The 20,022-nt window shown below is 50.5% G+C and overlaps 1 protein-coding gene across 3 annotated transcripts; it reads left to right on the forward strand.

Moving 5' to 3' along the window:
• LOC118512534 (fatty acid synthase) lies at positions 1–19,466 on the forward strand. Of its 3 annotated transcripts, none has more exons than XM_036057088.1 (7): positions 1–630; positions 8,682–9,283; positions 10,489–12,631; positions 12,714–12,859; positions 12,932–17,364; positions 17,443–17,586; positions 17,654–19,466. In XM_036057088.1, the coding sequence occupies exons 2-7, from the start codon at positions 8,872–8,874 to the stop codon at positions 17,759–17,761; spliced, it is 7,386 nt and encodes a 2,461-aa protein (XP_035912981.1). In that variant the 5' UTR covers positions 1–630; positions 8,682–8,871; the 3' UTR covers positions 17,762–19,466. The 3 variants fall into 3 exon arrangements, with proteins under 3 accessions (XP_035912981.1, XP_035912979.1, XP_035912980.1); XM_036057086.1 differs by lacking the exon at positions 1–630 and adding an exon at positions 3,908–4,154; XM_036057087.1 differs by lacking the exon at positions 1–630 and adding an exon at positions 4,331–4,546.
• The last annotated feature ends 556 nt before the right edge of the window (positions 19,467–20,022 follow it).

The raw sequence follows: 20,022 nt of genomic DNA on the forward strand, positions 1-20,022 counted from the left end.
GGATGGGTCAACCGAGAGCCGCGGTTTTGCAAACTCAACATATTTCACACACGGCGAAAAACGCATTTCAGCAAAAGTGTTCACCATCGGCGGAAGCATTTTCCTTACGCTCCTGCTCGTGCTGCAGCACGACGCGCACCGAATCCGAACAGAAAAAAGGAAGAAGAGATTCCTGGAAAATTCATTATCACAAAGGTGACCAACAACAAAACCACAGTCCCATATCCGATATCAAGTGCAAAATCATCTAAGAAGCGAATACATTTTCCATTAAAAAAAGCACATTCCCCAGTGAAACAATACCAAGTGAAGTGACGTGTGAAGCTATCATCAAAGTTGCCTTTGACGTTTCTTCGGTGGTGGTGATGCTGAGTGAGCAGAATTGACTACTACTACTGCTAGTGCGCCGTTCAAGTGTTGCCGGAAGTGGTGATTGTTCTTCACAGTATAAACTTAAGAACTGCATCCGTACATCCCCATCCCCATCTTAAACCCTCTAAAAGTGCATCTGTAGTGCAGTTGTGCCGGTGTGCGGAACGAATAGTGATAAGTTTTTGGAACCAAAACAGCCAGACCAGGGACTTTGATATATCAAAACAAAAATCCCCAAGGTCCAACCTAGCAATAAGGGTAAGTGTAGTTTTCCTATTTTCACCTCACTAAAACACGGGTCGTGATGCAACGGATCTGTTTGTGGCTGTTAGCTGGAAATCGATTTTCCACGTCTAGTTTTCCTCTGTCCCTTGTGTGTGTATGTTGGTGGTTTGTGAACCGAGGAACTAGTAGTGTGTGTGTGTTTGTGTTTCATAATCCAATCGATCGTTATAAACGCATAAAAAAGAAGGATACCCGTTTGCTGGAACATTCGCATAAAATCGATGTCCGCTATAGTGCCGACCACACACTCCCAGATCATTAGAAAGATAACCTCAACGCACACCCGGCAATAGATTGTGTGTGTGTGTGTGTGTGTAGCCATCGCATGTTCACCGTGATATGTCCTCCGCGCTCTAGTTTTAGCTTTCGTTGCTTACCTGCCAAATTTTCCATTTCACCCTTGTCTGCTTTGGCACACACACAAAAAATCGGGGTCATTAACCTTTTCGCTACCAATCGTACGTTCAACCAAAAACCTTGGAGTGGGGGGGAGATGATGCTTTTGGGTGTCTTCTTCTGTTTGCTTCCAACATTGGCCCCATCTCTTTACGACGTCTCGGACGAACGCATCCATATGAATGAACGAAAAACTGCGTGAAGAAGGGGGGAGGTGTGTGTGTGTGTTGTGAAGCGGGCTGGATCCGTTCAGTTCCAACATGTCCGTTCCTCTTCACCTCCAGCGATCACACAATACATCCACCTTTGTTGGAAGTGGATCGCACTTGGCGGAAATGGGAATCGGCGAAGTAGGCCGCAACAGTTTCGCAAAATCCGTAATTAGTTCGACCAAGCCCCCCCCCCCCCTTTTTCCACCGTATCCAGGAGGACGGTGTGTACCACCACACCCTCTTGCTGGGGTGGCCCATTTGCTTGTTTTCCGCTCTGCAACTGGAATCGATTTGCTGCCTTTCCCATTTGTGTGGAGTTAGAATTTCCGTTAGAATTTAGATTTTCCTTGGAGTTAGAGTCACTCCTGGTGGTTGTTGGAAATTCTGCGGGCTCTGCTCTTTCTTTCTATTGCTTTTCCGTCACTACACAACGGCACCTTCTAGATGACGGACGCACACCAAGTCACAGACAAGTCACAGCTCCAGCTGAGGCGGGTGTCCTAAAACTCGAATTATGGTTGTTGGTTTATTTCGCTAACTTTCACTTTCACATTTTTTTTTTCTTCACACACCACACGTCTGGAAAGTTCGATTGTTTGAGGGGAAAAGTTTCACAACTTCCAGATGGTAAACTATTGTAGTACAAAATGGGGGTTTTGTTGTACTGTAAAACACTGATAAAGCAATTTAGCAAACAATTTCCCATTTTCTGATAATAAGTTGCGAATTATGAAGGGAACAAACCACCGTCGATAGTGGGTAGACACAATAGCCCCTGCCATCACGCTCGCAACGCTGGAAATGGACCTACTGCGCCCAGTGCCTGCTTGATTCGTGCAGCCGTGTTGTGGTTGCATCATAACGCTAGCATCATGTCAAAAACGATGGGCCATCTTTCGGTGAGATGATCGCACGACGAACCATCGCATGATCGCGTGTCATCTTTTGCAAGGTGGCCATGTGTGGCGCAGTGTGAGTGTTTCGGTCCGTGGCCAGTATTACAAATGAGGAAGCACACGCTAAAAATGCACTGGCCGAACACGCGCTCGACACGTTGAGCATGAGAGTGGGCTCGTGGTGTGTGATGCGAGGTGGTAAGTAACTGAGTGCTGCCTCCTCGTCATTATCATCATCGTCCGAGCAAGAGGACAGCCAGAACACGGACGCACCAACTCGTCACAGCGACTGGTGCAACTTCATCATTATTCGCATTCCTTCCCGCCGGACCTTGCCCGTTGTCGTCATTTTGCCAAGGTCACCGTAATAGCGTGGGATGCAGGATTTTGCTCCATTTCCTAGGGCGCTGGCCAACCAACCTATCGCCTAGCTCTATCTGTGAATGTATTGTCAATCGTACAAGTTTGTGAGGTGCATACGTTGCACCCCTGGATCTCGTTGCAATGGGAGAATGTGCGTTGGATTGGAAAATTTTCCAACGTTTGCAGTATGTCGCGCTAATCACTTCTAAATCTCTGACGAGCGTGTTCTTGGGCTTGCACGAACGTCATGACGAGACTGTGTCCGATAAATGATCTGACAATGACAGGGTGTAATTAATGCTCTTTTGCGAATGCGTACCGCTCGTAAACTATTCGGCAGTGAACTTCATTTGTGGCGCTATAAAATTCTGCGTAAAATCAAATAAGATTATCTTTAAACCCTCAAAACAATGACATTTGAATAACATGGCGCAATGGAGGTAGCTGGGACTAAAGAGAAAAAAATAATGTTCCTCATGAATGTCTCGGAGACTTGTCCAAAGCAGAATTAGAACTTTTAGGCGGAAAATAGTTAGAAGAACTGATGATCAAGATCATCATGATGGAGGATTCAACTTCAAACTCTGCAATTTGAAGGGTTTTCATTTTGGAAAATTCTGTCATAAACGTTTGTGTTGGCAAACAGCTCAGAGATCATCTGCAAAGTAACCCGATAAGCCCGAAGGATCCAAACAAAGACAGGACCAGCTGAAGATGAATAAAAAAAGTACCGAAGGGAAATGCAAATATTTGTGTTGTTTATCATACTAACCAGCAACTTGCCGTTAAAATTAATGGGCCCTGTGAGAAAAACTACATATCATCACCAAAATGATGAGGCTTCCATACCCGAAACAGCATATGAAATAATGCATGCTAGCCCAACAAGCACAATACTCCCCAGGATGGCCGATCGCGTGATTACCAGCCAGAAGATGGTATGATGGTTCGGGAGCATGGTAGCAGCTGATGATGCTGTGTGGCACCGATCGTCTTGGCCTACCGACGCACATACAAACACACACGTAAGACACCCTCCACACCCTCCTACAAATGCACCACCGGCAACTGACAACAACCGATCGCATCACACCGTAAAGGAGAAAGAAGGGCATTACACCAAACGTACGGATCACTAGGGTGTGCGTGATTCTTGATAAGGGTCAGGATGTCATGTGCAAAAGGACGGAGAGAACGTTTGGCTCCACGCGGTCAGAAGAGACCGTTCGAGGCGTACTCTCACAAACACCACCCAACAACGGTCGCGAAAGGACAGCAGAGACGGGGCCCAGCGATAAGGTTGCACTAAGAGGGGGGTGGAGGAAAGACGTCAGGGATCTTCTTCCTGCCGATGGTAGAACCAGCATAAGTAGGACCCACTGGCGAAGGGCGCAAGCTAGTCGAAAGCGAAGCTTCAGCGCGTTCGGTCCAGAGTTGACCTCCGGTTCCGTGTCATTTTTTTTTGCCTTCCCTCCGAAATCGTCTAACGTCTGTTGCGGAGTCCGTGTTGTTGCAGCAGCAGTACCGAGCTAATCGGACCACTCGGCGAATTGACACGCGCGTTCAGCATTTGTCCAGAGATCATCCGATTCTTCGCACACATCGTCCGTTGCGCCAGTGTGTTTGAGAGGTGAGAGATACGGCGTTCAGGTGGTAGTGTTAGAAACTGTGGCGTCTGCGTGGTGCTGCTCCCCATTGGAGTGAAGTGCGAGCGAGCGGGAGCGCATACATGTGTTGTGAAGCGAAGGAAGCAAGCTTGACAACCCACGTTGCGTTGCGTGGAGATTCGCGCTGCAACGGGGCAGATCTTGATCTGGCTTCCAGCCCGATCGGTGCTGCTGCTCATTCGATGCCGCATAGTTCTCGGTAGCGGACGAGATTTTTTGGCACCCGTGTTTCATCCTCATCTCGGTGCAAGCGAACGAACGAACAGAAATACAAGAGAGACTGTGCGTGTGTGGAAGAATTGTGTGTGATAATAGCTCCCGTTCTGTAGGCGGCAAGTGTTTGGTTTGATAAGCAGTGAGTTAATCCTTTGGGCTTTTGGTTGTGTTTTCTTGCCGAGCACTTGGTGATTTTCGTAGTGCGTTAGGTACATTATCGTGCACTGAGACCGAGAGCAACGCAAAACGGTCTGTGATCTATAACAGGAGGATCTAGAGGACTGATGGACAAACAGCAAAGTCCTTGATCTCTGGATCTCTTCTTGCAGCAGTCGTTTGGAACGATTTTGGCAGAAAAACAACTGTTACAATATTTGCATTCGGCACACAACGTTCCGACATCTGCTCAAGTTTGACTACGACTCCAGAACGAGTACACACGCGTATTAGCACTTGAAAGCAGAAGAGTCTGATAATAGACAGGTTAACAACGTCCCAAACATGGGAAGAAGAGCTAGAGAGGAGTTCAAAATATTATTTTATACACAAACACCAATGCCTTTCCATTTCAAGTGAGATCATACGGGATTGATTTCGAAGTTGCCAAGTGCAAAACGGATTGTGATATTGAATCGACCATGGCCAGGGTGCGATAGCTGTGAGCTGTAACAAGACATGATAACGCACCTATAATCAGTTGCGATGCAGCCAGTAGGAATCAGCTACCTATAAAAGAGCAGCAGCTGATTTTATTTGCAAATTTTTGAACTGTGCTCTAAAGTAATTTTTTAGGCCTCATCAAATCAGCTCACGCAGCTATACGACTCGTAATTGGAATCGATAACCACTCCACGTGGGCATTCTCACGTTAGCAATATGTTAACATTTTGTTCCCATGCGTATGATTAGACAACCGTGACGGACGGCAGGCGGCGAAGAAGAAAACGTACACGTTAACATCGATTGCACGTTGTTACAACGTTGGTGCATGCAGTTTTTTCTGGCCGCGTACATCACCTTGTATGATGGTGGCGTGTCAGAGAGTCGGAAGTGTAAACATGAACTTGAAAGAGGCAAAACATTAAACAACCGTCCCCCCTGTGCGCGGTCTCATCTGCGGACCGAGAGGCCTCTTCCTCCAGAGTACCAGCCTCCTAGAGGTCGATTTGATAGCAGCTTGCGTTATCCCGTGCTGACGATTTTACCTTTTTTTGTTGTTTTTATTGTACCTTCTTCCAATCGATAAGCAAATATCAACACCTTGCAAATGGGATGTAGAGGAGGAGGGTAATAATCGTGAGGGAGTGACCTGATCACGCATCTCTTCAACGGTTGACGTTAATCGGCATTTAAAAAGACGTCACCACTGGAAGAATCGACAGTTGAATCGAGAAAACCACCGAATGATTAACTCCACCATGAGTTTCGGGACTTGCTAGGAGGCTGGCTAGGATTCTCCAAATTTCAGCCAACATTTTCATCGCAAGTAAGCGCAGTGTTCCTTCGGCACAAATAATTCGCCCCCCCCCCCCCCCCCCCCCCGTTTGCTTCCGTATTCCTGGCCGAACATTGGCGCTACAAAGTACCGCGTCAATGAGTGTACAATAAGGGAATAAAGCGGTTGATCATATGCGGCCCGTGGTCTACAGCTTGAGAATAATGCGCTGATTTGTGTAGCACAACAGAGCCCAGCAGCCACAAAAGCAAATCATTGCTCGGCTCGTACACTGTTCAAGCCCCTACATAATCAAGCGTGTCGTCTTGTACGATCCTCGATCATCATTCTTTTGCCACATTGGCTTTTTGTCTTACTTCAGCAAACTTTTTTCTTGGAAGCTGTGCATCTTCTCCTACATCCGCCCGGTGTTGTCTCTGGATCGTGTTTCGCGTTTTTATCACTCCCCATCCTCATTCCCTCTATTGGCTAGTCATGATCAGTCGATATTTTGATGTTTCTTTTTTTTTTAATGCGTATTTCTGTTTCGCAACTGGGATCGCCTGATCTCGCGTCGGGTGACGTGAAACGATGTACCAGGCAACTTCCTTCTGGGGAGTTTTTTTGTTTGTTTGTTTGTTTCGGTTTTGTTTTTCGTCTTCCAAAGCTGATGGCACCAATATCTTTCACAGGGTGAGCAGCGAACTGAGCTTGGACACCTGTAACTACTGCGGCTTGTAATGGATTGCCGGTTGGCGGTGAAGGGTTGCTTTCGATGGTACTGGGTCTGTGTTGTGGACCTTCGCTAATGGGTGGTGAGCGGAGTTTTGCAATTTTATATGCGCTCCTTATTTAGGTCGCATACGCGCTCGCCAGAGACTTTGCATTGTTTGTCACAGCATTTTTGGTGTATATGTGATTGCGATGAAATTTTGCCCTCTATTCGGGTGGTCAGCTTTTGTGCAAAATTCCTCAGGAAAGCCTAGCGAATGCGCTGGCTTTTATTGAGAAAGATGTCGGAACCCCACCAAACCTTTCGCCGAAGTTGGGGTTGAACTTTCCTTAACTTCTCCCAATGAGAACCGGGTTTCTGGAGAAGGGGAAATCCAATGGCCCTGGTCCCGGTCCGTTGCATATCCGACGGCACAACAAAAGGTTGCCGCACGTGGTGTTACATCAGCGTTGATAAAACAGACTCGAATGATCTGGTTACGTCGTGGGCTGTTGTTTTTGGGGGGTTTTGTTATTGTTTTTTTGTTGGCAGTAACAATAAACTGTTTTTCGCGAAAGAAATCATCTATTTGTGACTCTTATGTGATCTTACAGATGAACATAAGAAATTCCACAACATCAACAACATCCACTTCAAGCAAAGCATGTGACTAAATCCTTGATTTCGAAGCGATAAGAAACTTAGTTGCGTATCAGACACTAGTAAGATCGCATCTCTATTAACGACTTGAAGGGTTTCGAAATTCTAGGTCGTTGACGCTCACAGGGAGGTATCAAATTCTCCAATTTTAGGACTCTAATGAAGGTCCTCTAATGAACAGTTCGTAGTTATGTCTTACTATCGCGAGGATTATTCATTATTGAGGATAGAGCTTTTCATCTCTCAGTTATTGTCTCTCAGATTTTGTACTAATAATAGGAGAAGTATCGAATTGACCTGTTTTTTTTCGAGATGTCTTCTTTAACGGTACCAATGTCTGAAAGATCTTTCATAATTATTAGTTTTTTTTACAACTTTAAAAGTCATTTTCATACGAGAAGTATATACGCCACTCAATATATGTTAGAGGATCTCATTGGTACAAAAAATGAAATGTCTTTCTATTTGTCTTCCGAGATCCAGACAACGCTTGTCGCTTCTTACGTCAATTGAACCAATCCCGAACGGTCATGTATGGAAATGAGAATAAATATTCTGAGACTGCCGTATCACTCGATGCGCGTGTACTGACTGACCGAACGATTGGAAAACGGTCGAACGTATTTCAACGGGGGTTGGGGGCTTGTCTTGAGTCCACGTCAACGTCCGTTCTTCCGCTGGTTGTTGCCATGATAGCGTGAGACAACACCCCACAGATATAGATAAGATGATAATAACCAATCGGCTAAAACCTTATCGCATGGGGCAAGGGAAAAAAATCGCTGTTGCTATTATTGGACCCCTTTGTGGAAAGTATTATTGGCCTCCCCGATAACCACCAGCCTTGTTTAACAGATTTGTTGGTTGTTATGTCGATAGATAATACCTTTAACATTTTTTGCATCAATTTGTTATCACATTTTATCGACGAGTGAAGCCTATTTCCGACTTTCCTTTTTGGTATCTTATCTTTTGGTTTTTTTAGCCGATATACACACACAAACATTATTTATTGTCTTAAGAAAGCTCAATCGTTTGCTGCGGAAAAAATCCTTCCAATGTTCTGGTGGAAGGACTTTCCTCAATCAGTTCCCCCAGCTGCCCATTTGCACTATTCTCAAATGTGTAAATAATTGGTTAGTTGAATTGGTTTAATCGAATTAAATTTGAGCTCGCGTGCATCGTAGCTAGACTAGGGTGAGATTATATTTACTCTTATAAAAGCGCATTCCTTCAACGTTCCATATGGCATCATAGCGCCAAATGCCCCAGCATGATCTAATCGTTTAAATTTAGTTAGCAGCGCTGCCATGGCAAAGGATTCGTGTTGATTGCTATACACCCACCCGAGGGAGTTCTTTTAAGGCTTCCTTTTCTTCGGTGAAATCGTGCAATTAATTATCGTCGCTTTCTTTCTCAAATGTGATACTAACGACCGGTTTTATTTTTCTTCCTCCCCGTTTACAGAATATAATCTCAACTGCTGTCCCATCCCAGTGCGTGGTAGAGGTCCCGGTTTTTCCACAACCCGGGCCGCAAAGCATCACATCAACGCCGGCTTCCGGGTGCGGTCAGCAGCGGAAGCGCAGCCATTCCTTCGCGCGGCAAACGTTCGAACAGACGAAAACAACGACGCAATCAAAGCAACAACAGCAACATGCCGGCCCGCTTCGAGGACGTGACCGCTTCTGACACCCGCCGCAGTGTCCCCCTGGACCGCGTCGGGGGACACTACGATGTAGGCGCTGGTGTGGGTGGCCACGGCGGCCCCCGGCCCACCATCGTGGATGAAATCTGCATCACAGGCTTTTCTGGCCGGTTGCCGGAAAGTTCGGACATTGCCGAATTTAAGCGCAACCTGCTGGAGGGCGTCGACATGGTAAACGATGACGATCGCCGCTGGCCCGCCGGCCTGTACGATCTCCCGACACGCATCGGTAAAATTAAGGACGAAGATCTGCAGCATCTGGATGCGGAGTTTTTCAAGATTCACCAAAAGCAGGCTGAATGTATGGATCCGCAGCTGCGCATGCTGTTGGAGTGTACCCACGAGGCGATCATTGATGCTGGTAAGTTCGACGTGATAGAGCAATGGTGCATTGCCGCAACAATAGCGTCTTCAAATCTGTACATTAAGACGTTCAGAAAACCTGTTCTCCAAGCACTGCCGAATGCCTTCGGAAATGTCATACTCTGGACGTTTTTTCCCCCCTATCGTTTAATGATGGTTCCTTCAACCTATAAGCAAAATAAGTTTGTCAGATCGTACGATCATTGGCAATTTTCGATAGGATAAGACAAAAAAAGGCCTGGTGTACTTACACAGTCTCTTTCTTTTTGCACCGACCGCAAATGACGCACAACGCGGAACAGAGGAGTCACACACGCTGCGCCATTACCCACCACGAACGAATTATTTGATTTTACTCCATTCGTCCCATCGAACGATCGGGCAGGTCTGATGACGTCGTCGGTCCGCGCTTCTTGACTTTGGCTTTGGGTACACGATCGATGGGGACGTCTCGTTGAAGGTACGGAGCAAAATTACACAGCAGCATTTTGTTGTGTGGACGGACCCTGTTTGAAGAGCTCTCGCCCTGAGGGGAAGCAGTTTTTCCCTCCAAACCCTGGTTGGCTTTTTTTGCAGTAAAATTGCTCTTTTTCTAACATCCATTCAAGGCAATACAGTGGCTAGGTGCGAGCTTTAAAGAACGTATCCGTTTCGTTACGCTACTCTTCTAACATGGTGTGGCGCAGCGCAAGGCTTGTCCCCAGCAATTGGCCATAACAAATAATAGCTCATTTACGTCGATTTTTGCGGTGGTGTGTATCGAGCGCCGTTTTGTGCGCTTTGCGATGTAAGAGCAAAGTACCTTCGGGAAGTACCGGATTTAAGCGCGTGTGGCTTTTGAATTGGCGGAGGAGCACAAGTGAGCTTTGTGGCGTTTGACCGTAAATTGCGTCACAAGATTAAGGGGTTGTATCTTTGGCAATTAAGTTTGGTGGTGTCAGTCTGATAAATTTTCAATTCATTTCATCGAGAGAACGCTAACAAGACGTTCTGCCTCAAACAACCTTCCAACTTCTTAGTTCAGGGATAAAACCCATAGATCTTGGAGATGATCAGTTGCAATTCCTTGACTATTTTGGCCATAGCTATTTCAAATCCAGATGAAAAGATGGGTGGATCGGTTGAACTCAATTAACATCTAGCATTGATATACTTGATAAGGAACACGTATATCATTTCTAAACATTCTCTTTCATTATTTAGGCATCAATCCACAAGAAATCCGTGGCAGCCGTACCGGCGTTTACATCGGTTGCTCAAACTCGGAAACCGAACAGCACTGGTGTGCCGATCCGGACCTAGTGAATGGATACGGTCTCACCGGGTGTGCGCGCGCAATGTTCGCCAACCGCATCTCCTACACCTTTGACTTCAAGGGACCGAGTTATGCGGTCGATACCGCCTGCTCCAGCTCGCTGTTTGCGTTGTCGCAGGCGTTCGCCGACATGAAGGCGGGACACTGCGATGCCGCGATCGTGGCCGGCTGTGGTCTCATCCTGAAACCCACCATGTCCTTGCAGTTCAAACGATTGAACATGCTGAGCAAGGACGGTATGTGCAAAGCGTTCGATGAGTCGGGCAATGGGTACGTCCGGTCGGACGGTTGCGTAGTCACATTCCTGCAGCGTGCGTCCAACTCGCGCCGTATCTACGCGAGCGTGCTGAACGTGCGGACAAACACGGACGGGTTCAAGGAGCAGGGCATCACGTACCCGATCGGCGAGATGCAGAAGCGACTGATCAAGGAAACGTACGACGAGATTGGGCTGAACCCGGCCGACGTAGTGTACGTGGAAGCGCACGGTACCGGCACGAAGGTGGGCGATCCGCAGGAGGTGAACGCGATTACGGACTTTTTCTGCAAGGATCGCAAAACGCCACTGCTGATCGGGTCGGTGAAATCGAACATGGGCCACTCGGAACCAGCGTCGGGCGTTTGCTCGATTGCGAAGATTCTGATCGCGATGGAGGAGGGCGTCATTCCGGGCAATTTGCACTACAAAAACCCGAACCCGGACCTGTACGGTCTGCTGGACGGGCGGCTAAAGGTGGTGGATCGTAATCTGCCGTGGAACGGTGGCATCATTGGGCTGAACTCGTTCGGGTTCGGTGGAGCGAATGCGCACGTAATCCTGAAGTCGAACCCGAAACCGAAACCGATCAGCCCGAAGGACGACGGGTTCCCGAAGCTGATGGTTGCGTCTGGCCGGACGCCGGAAGCGGTGGAATCGTTCCTCGACCAGGCGGCAGTAAGCAAGGACGACGAAGAGTTTGTGGGCATCGTGAACGAAATCCACAGCCGCAACATTCCGCTGCACAACCACCGAGGATACACGGTGGTGGCCGGTGGCGGCGATGCCCAGGCACAGACTGTGCGTGAGGTGTCGGAAGTGAACGTGGACGATAAGCGTCCGGTTTGGTTCATCTACTCTGGCATGGGTTCGCAGTGGGCCAGCATGGCGAAGGATTTGATGCAGCTGGAGGTGTTCCAGAGTAGCATCTACCGCTGTGCGGAAGCGCTCCGTCCGGAAGGTGTCGATCTGATCGATGTACTGACGAAGAGTGACGAGACCAAGTTCGATAACATCCTGAACTCGTTCATTTCGATTGCGGCCGTGCAGGTAGCGCTTACCGATGTGCTCACGCACGTTGGAATCACGCCGGACGGTATGGTGGGCCATTCCGTCGGTGAGCTGGGCTGTGCGTATGCCGACGGATGCTTCACGCCGGAACAGACCGTGCTGGCCGCGTACTGGCGTGGTCGTAGCATCCTCGATACGGACCTAATTGCTGGCCAGATGGCAGCGGTTGGCCTTTCGTGGGAGGAATGTAAGCAGAAGCTTCCGAAGGATGTGATACCCGCGTGTCACAATAGCGCGGACAGTGTTACGATTTCCGGTCCGGTGAGCTCCGTGGGCAAGGTTATCGCCGATCTGAACGCACAAGGCATCTTCGCGAAGGGTGTGAAATCTTCCGGCATTGCGTTCCACAGCCGGTACATTGCCGATGCAGCGCCGAAGCTACGCAAATCGCTGGACAAGATCATTCCCAACCCGAAGAACCGTACGCCGCGCTGGATCAGTACGAGCATTCCGGAGGAATCGTGGCCAACGCCGTTGGCGCAGCAATCGTCGTCGGCGTACCACGTGAACAATCTGCTGTCGCCGGTGTTGTTTGCCGAAGGGCTGAAGCACGTGCCGGCCAATGCGATCTGCATCGAGATTGCACCGCACGGTTTGCTGCAGGCGATCCTGAAGCGTGCCCTTGGCAAGGATGCCACCAACCTTAGCCTGATGAAGCGTGATCATGCGAACAACATGATCTTCCTGTTGAGCAACCTTGGCAAGTAAGTGTGCTGCCCCGTTTAAAGAGAGAAGAGAACTGTCCCTTACTCTATTTCCCTTTTTTATTTCTCTCCTCCCCTTCAGATTGTACGCTGCCGGTGCTCAGCCACAAGTTCAAAAGCTGTACCGTCCGATCACGTATCCAGTGGGCCGTGGTACGCCTATGTTGAATTCTTTGGTCAAATGGGACCATTCGATCAACTGGTTCCTGGCTCGGATTGGCGTTGAAAGTAAGCAATCGCACTTCGAAATCTTCCGACCAACGATAATAATCTGTTTCGCTTCCCACTCTCGCCCTACAGATAAATCGGGAGAAACGATAATCGACGTTAACCTGGGAAAGGATGAAGATGCCTACCTGGCCGGACACACGATCGATGGCCGTGTGCTGTTCCCTGCCACCGGATATCTCACACTCGCCTGGCGAACGTACGCCAAGATGCAGGGAGCGGACATTGAAAAAACTCCGGTCGTGATCGAGAACGCGGTGTTCCATCGTGCCACGATCCTGCCGAAGGATGGATCGGTCAAGTTCGGCATTAACTTCTTCGACGGTACCGGTGCGTTTGAGATTTGTGAAGGTGGCACACTGGCCGTATCCGGCAAGCTTACCATCCCGGAAAAGATCGAACTGGAAGAGCTGCCGCTCAACAAGCTGGAGGCGGACAAGTCCGGCTTGCCGTTGAACATGGGCGACGTTTACAAAGAGTTGCGTCTGCGCGGTTACGATTACGCGGATATGTTCCGTGGTGTAACGCGCAGCGACCCGCGAGCCATTACCGGTGAGCTGCAGTGGCGCGATAATTGGGTCAGCTTCATGGACACGATGCTTCAGTTTAGCATTCTCGGAAAGGATCTGCGCGAGCTGTATCTACCGACGCGCATCGAGAAGATCGTAATCAATCCGGCCCGTCACATGGAGCTGGTGAGCAATCTTACGCAGACCGGTGACGATCGGACGCTGCCGGTGTACATGTACCGTGACATTAACGTTATCAAGTCGGGCGGTGTGGAGATGCGTGGACTGCGCGCTACACTGGCTCCCCGTCGTCAGGGTACGCAAGCACCACCGACACTCGAGAAGTACGTGTTTGTGCCGAACAGCAACGAGAAGGACCTCGCGGAAGGTAACAGTGAGAAGGCCCGCCTGCGCTCCATTACGGCCGCTGTGCATCTGGTAATAGAGAACAGTTCCGGTGCGCTGAAGATCAAGGTGGCGGAGGCAAGCTTCGAACGGTCGCCGGAAAACACGATGGCCGGTACGGTGCAAGCTATCATCGAGGGTGAACCAACGCTCGCTAGTGATGTGGCGGTGGTCACCACCCACCAGCCGGACACCTTGGTGCAGCATTACGGCGAGTCGGGCGTGCGGGTGGTGAGCAAGGACGCGGCGGCCGGTCCGATCGAGCAGAACTGTCATCTGGCCATCGGCTACGACGCGTTCGGGCGTGCCGATCCGGAAGCGATTCTGTGCAATCTGCGCGACTCGATCAAGTCGGACGGGTTCGTGCTGCTGGAAGAATCGCGCAGCACATTCGATGCGCGCTCGCGGGCAACGCTTGCGCGGGCAGGGTTCACCCTCATCAGCACGCAGGTGTGCGATAAGAAGGTGTTTGTGCTGTTGCGCCCGATTGTCGGTGATTTGGCGCAGCGCAAGAGCGTACTCGTTACCATCACCGAGCGCTCGTTCAGCTGGGTGGAGGAGTTGAAGGCCGCATTGGCAAAGGCCGAAGAAACGTCCACGTTCGTGTACATCGTCTGCCAGGGCGAAGAACTGTGCGGAGCGCAAGGACTGATGAACTGCGTGAAGAACGAGGTGGGGGGGAAGTTTGCCCGCCTGTTCTTCATCCAGGATCGCAAAGCGGACAAGTTTTCGCTCACCGGCGCACTGTACAAGGAGCAGGTAGCGAAGGATCTGATCTGTAACGTGCTGCGTCCGGCGAACGGGACGCCCGCCCCTGCCTGGGGCACATTCCGCCATCTCCGTCTGGACAACCAGTCGAACGCACCGTCACTCCCGGTCGAGCACGCGTATATAAACGCCCTAACGAAGGGTGATTTGGCGAGTCTGAAGTGGATCGAAAGCTCGCTGTCTCGCGAACGGCCCGATGCAACGAACGCAAAGAGCGATCGTACGGAGCTGTGCACCGTCTACTACGCACCGATCAATTTCCGCGACGTGATGCTTAGCTCCGGTAAGCTGGGCGCTGACGCATTGCCCGGTGATTTGGCCACACAGGACTGCATCCTTGGGTTGGAGTTTGCTGGACGTGACTCGAACGGCAGGCGCATCATGGCGATGGTGCAGGCCAAGTCGCTTGCCACGACCTGCGTTGCGCAGCGCAACATGATCTGGGAGATTCCGGACGGCTGGACGATGGAGCAGGCGTCGACCGTGCCGTGCGTGTACTCGACCGTGTACTACGCGCTCGTGATGCGCGGCCGGATGAAGCGGGGCGAGTCGATCCTGATTCACGCCGGATCGGGCGGTGTCGGACAGGCGGCCATTTCCGTGGCCCTGGCAGCCGGCGTGACCGTGTACACGACGGTCGGGTCGAAGGAGAAGCGCGAGTTCCTGAAGCGCACCTTCCCGCAGCTGACGGACCGAAACATTGGCAACTCGCGCGACTGCTCGTTCGAGCAGCTGGTTATGCGTGAAACGCAAGGCCGTGGTGTGGATCTGGTGCTGAACTCGCTCGCCGAGGAGAAGCTTCAAGCTTCCGTGCGCTGTTTGGGATTGAACGGGCGCTTCCTGGAGATCGGCAAGTTCGATCTGAACAACAACAGCCCGCTCGGAATGTCCGTGTTCTTGAGGAACACCTCCTTCCACGGCATTCTGCTCGACAGCGTAATGGAGGGTGACGACGAGACGATCGCGGAGGTGGTGAAGCTGGTTGCGGACGGTATCAAGAGTGGTGCCGTTCGTCCGCTGCCGACCAGCGTCTTCACCGAGCAGCAGGTGGAGCAGGCGTTCCGCTTTATGGCGTCGGGCAAACACATCGGCAAGGTGGTGGTACGCGTGCGCGAGGAGGAAAAGGCAAAGATTGTCAAGCCGGCCCCGAAGCTGATCAACGCCATCCCACGCACGTACATGCACGCGGAGAAGGTGTACATCCTGATCGGTGGGCTGGGTGGCTTTGGGTTGGAGCTTTCCAACTGGCTGGTATCGCGTGGCGCCAAGATTATCGTACTGACGTCCCGAAGCGGTGTCCGGACGGGCTATCAATCGCTCATGATCCGTCGCTGGACGGAGCGCGGCGTGAAGGTGGTGATCGATACGAACGATGTGACGACGCTGAAGGGCGCCCAGCAGCTGTTGACGGAGGCCGCTCGCCACGGACCGGTCGGCGGAGTGTTCAATCTCGCTGCGGTGCTGCGTGACGGACTGCTGGAGAACTCGAGCGAAGCCGACTTCCGGGCGGTTTGCGTACCGAAGGTGGAAGGCACGAAGAATCTGGACGCTGCGACGCGCGAACTTTGCCCCGATTTGGACTACTTTGTGTGCTTCTCGAGCGTTTCCTGCGGGCGCGGGAACCAGGGCCAGGTGAACTACGGTCTGGCAAACTCGGCGATGGAACGTATTTGCGAGGCGCGCCATGCTGCCGGTCTGCCCGCCACCGCCATCCAGTGGGGCGCGATCGGTGACACGGGACTGGTGCTGGAGAATTTGGGCGATAACGATACGGTGGTGGGTGGTACGCTACCCCAGCGTATGCCGTCCTGTCTGCAGACGATGGATCTGTTCATGCAGCAACCGAGCCCGGTGCTGGCGTCGATGGTGATTGCCGAAAAGCGCAAAACCGACACCGGTGGCGTCAGTTTGGTCGGCTGCATCGCGAACATTCTCGGCCTGAAGGACACCAAGAACGTTTCGGACGGTGCGACATTGGCCGATCTGGGTATGGACTCGTTGATGGGGGCCGAAATTAAGCAGACGCTCGAACGCAGCTTCGATCTGGTGCTGAGTGCGGCCGAAATCCGGCTGCTAACGTTCGGCAAGCTACGATCGTTCGAGAAGGGTGGTGCTGCTGCGGCTGGTGGAGAGGCCGGTGGTGCGGCAGGCGGTGCAGGATCGCCCGTGGCAGCAGGCGGTGCCGATGGCAAGCGAACGGATGAGCATGCGATCGGTGACGGCACGCAGGTCAAGTTTAGCGCCGAGCTTATGCCGAAGGAATGCCTGGTACGGTTGGAATCGGCTGCACCGGCCGGCAGCAAGGCACGACCGGTGTTTGCGGTGCACGCAATCGAAGGTGTCATTACGGCTTTGATCCCGCTGGCCCAAACGCTGCCCGTGCCGGTGTACGGGCTGCAGTGCGTGGAGGCCGCACCGCTCGATTCACTCGAGCTGCTGGCGGCGTACTACATCAAGCAGATCCGCACGGTGCAGGCGCGCGGTCCGTACACGATCATCGGCTACTCGTTCGGTGCCTCGATTGCGTACGAAATGGTGGTCCAGCTGGAGAAGGCTGGTGATGCGTGTCAGCTGCTGCTGCTGGACGGATCGCCCCGGTACGTGAGCTGGTACACGGAGGCACAGAAGCAGCGTAACGCCAACGGGGAAGTTGTGCAGGCTGTCGACGAGGCGTACGCGCTGGCCTACTTCGCGATGGTTTGCGGTGGATTGGACTATGGACGTACGGCGAAGGAGCTGGTCGAGGCGAAATCGTGGGACGACCGGGTGGCTAAGTGTGCGGAGATGGTGCACGCCAAGAATCCGCAGTACTCCCGGCAGCTGGTAAGTTTCCATATTTTTGCAGCGTTTACCTGTGCCGCGTGGTTATAATTGGGATCGTTTTTCTTCCTTTTTTTACAGCTTGCCACCACCGCTAAGTCGTTCGTGGGCAAAATCGTTGCCAGCCATATGTACAAACCGTCGTCCAAGGTAAAGGCAACGGTGAAGCTGGTCAAGCCGACCGAAAACTACGCTAAGCTGCAGGGTGACTATGGACTGTCGGATGTAAGTATATACGACGAAGGCGTGGTTCACAACCATTCTCGGTGCTAATGCTACCCTGTGTTTCCAGCTCTGCCAGCAAAAGGTTGAGATTTTCACCGTGAAGGGCGACCATCGATCGATGCTGAAGGGTGATTCGATGAAGCAGATTGCCACCGTTTTGCAGCAGCTGTTCTAAACGGACGACGATAAAGACGATAACCGACTTCATATTATGCTCCCTCTCTCTCTCTCTCTTAGTCCGTTTGGGAAGGGGGGTGTTTTTTGTGGAGCTGTGGAACAACATCCTGACCCCCCTCGGACGGTGGTGTAATTTATTGAACTCTTACGGATCACGGATCGAGAGAGAGATAGGGTGAACGGAAGGAGGAGGAGCAGGAGAAGGGAAAGCCAGTCTAAATTTTGTGATCTTTTTTTTTTGCCCAGTGATTTCATTTCCCCTTCCGCGTACCTATTACTTGTACGCGCCTAAAACCACATCTTTCTTCCGCTAAGACAACCACAATGCATAATGCTTCTTTTGTACATACACACACACACACACACCCAAACTCACCCTCATTTACCTGTCTATCGAATTTGAATTCTGTTGAATTTTCCCATTGCGTTGAGGCATATGATTGCAAAAAAAGAGGACAACATTCCCAAAGGACGAGCAGTAAACGAATGGGGGGTGATTGGCTCGTCCCGCTATTAGACTATTAGAGCAGCGCCGCAGAAGGGCAGCTAGATTTGTAAGCGGATGTGGGGGGAAGGGGCGGGGGTTTGCGTTTAAAAAATGCAACACTTCTGACGATGTAGTAGTGTAGTTTACACAGTTTTAGCGCGTTAGTGAAAGAAACCGTATAAAAAAACCGGGGGGTGGTTGTTTAGCTGTAGCACAGCTGCAGATGCGAAGTGAACCACGTTAAAAAATAGTTAACAGAAACATCACACCATGTCACTGCTTACCGCTTCTGTTTTTTTTGCTTCGACTCTCTCTCCCTATCTCTCAGGATGACACTAAGGAAGGAGAGATCAATTATAAGATTTCCTTTTGTTTTTAAGGCTTAAGACATTTGCTTCTTGTGCGCCGAAGAGGGCGGTGAGAAAGAAATTGTGCACTTTTTTAGTTGCTCTCGGCTGGAAGTGGAACCTGTTGGCACTGGAGGGACGGAACGTAGAAGGTTCAAAAGACAAAAGGGTAGGGAGGGAAGTGAAGAGGAAGGTCTGTGTGGTTAGGTGTTGAGAAAGTGGAACAGAACAAGCAAACAAAAAGGGACATCCAGGTTTTAGCTATTAAGACTGTTGGACTGTTGGATGTTTAGCTTAATTTGGGGTGTTTTTGTTGTCGTTGTCCTGCGACATTGAAGATGCCAAAAAATTAAGTTAAACATCCGATAAATATAAACTTACAAACATATTTATAAAAATCCATACGGCACAACTGGCCATTACACAAGGAATGAAGCCTCATCAGCGTGCAGTAATCGAGATATCTCCCTAGTGTATTGTATACCCTTAAATGTGAAGAAAACACACACACACACACACCGATAGTCTGCACAAAAATTGCACTTATACACTATACAATCGTCGTATGAGGCGCGAGAACACTTCCTCTTCTTCTCGCACACAGTTTACAGCGCACTTTAGCGAGCAACTAATTTTACTCTCTCACCACTACTACTACTAATACTAACTGTACACGTATGTATAAGCGCGCATCCTAGACGCAGCTAGGTAAAAGGAGCGCGTTCGAGAGCTTGTAATGGGGGATGATGCGCGCCCCGCGGAGGAGGGGACAGACAGGCAAGTTACAGTTTTGTAAGCAAACCACGTGGCTTATGTGACCAAATTTGGAGCAAAGTTTCGAATATATGGTGTAAACACCGGGAAATGACGAGAGAGATGTACATACGGCACCGCTCGATGTGTGTGTGTGAGGTAATTGAACGTTTAGTTGTGTTGCTTAAACTGCTACCAACCTTAATTGGAATAGCAAGATGACATCGTTTCACAGCATTTCGGAAGCTCCAAAAGTAAGTGAAAGCGGGGGCGGTTCCGGTGGCCGAGGCGACAACGGCGCCGGTCTTCAAATCCTATCCATACACTAGGTTGACTACTTCGCCATGGGTAAAATCAAGTCACAGAAATCCAGAAATGGCAGGCCGAGACCTATCGAGGTTGTAGTGCCACCGAAGAAGAAGAGAAGTGATGGCGAATTACTCCAAAGCCCGTCCTCCGAATCAGTCCGAATAGTATAGCGTAGTATACCGAACGGAGCAATCGAATACTGACTACATCGCTACCGGTTTGATCAAATTCTACACGCGATGGAGGGGGACAGCAACTTGAAGCGAGAAAATCTCTGTTTTGCGCAGCCGGCTCCAAGGAAAGGTGAGAGATATTTTAATTCAATTTAATTTAGCTCGTTTTCAGGACGCTAAACCCTTTTAC

This window comes from Anopheles stephensi, chromosome 3, assembly GCF_013141755.1.
Source record: "Anopheles stephensi strain Indian chromosome 3, UCI_ANSTEP_V1.0, whole genome shotgun sequence".
NCBI classification, from domain to species: domain Eukaryota; kingdom Metazoa; phylum Arthropoda; class Insecta; order Diptera; family Culicidae; genus Anopheles; species Anopheles stephensi.

Coding starts and splice junctions, on each gene's coding strand:
- LOC118512534 (XM_036057088.1), top strand. CDS start 8,872: ATGCCGGCCCGCTTCGAGGACGTGACCGCTTCTGACACCCGCCGCAGT. Junction 9,284..10,488: donor CGAGGCGATCATTGATGCTG/GTAAGTTCGACG, acceptor TTCATTATTTAG/GCATCAATCCACAAGAAATC. Junction 12,860..12,931: donor GGCTCGGATTGGCGTTGAAA/GTAAGCAATCGC, acceptor CTCGCCCTACAG/ATAAATCGGGAGAAACGATA.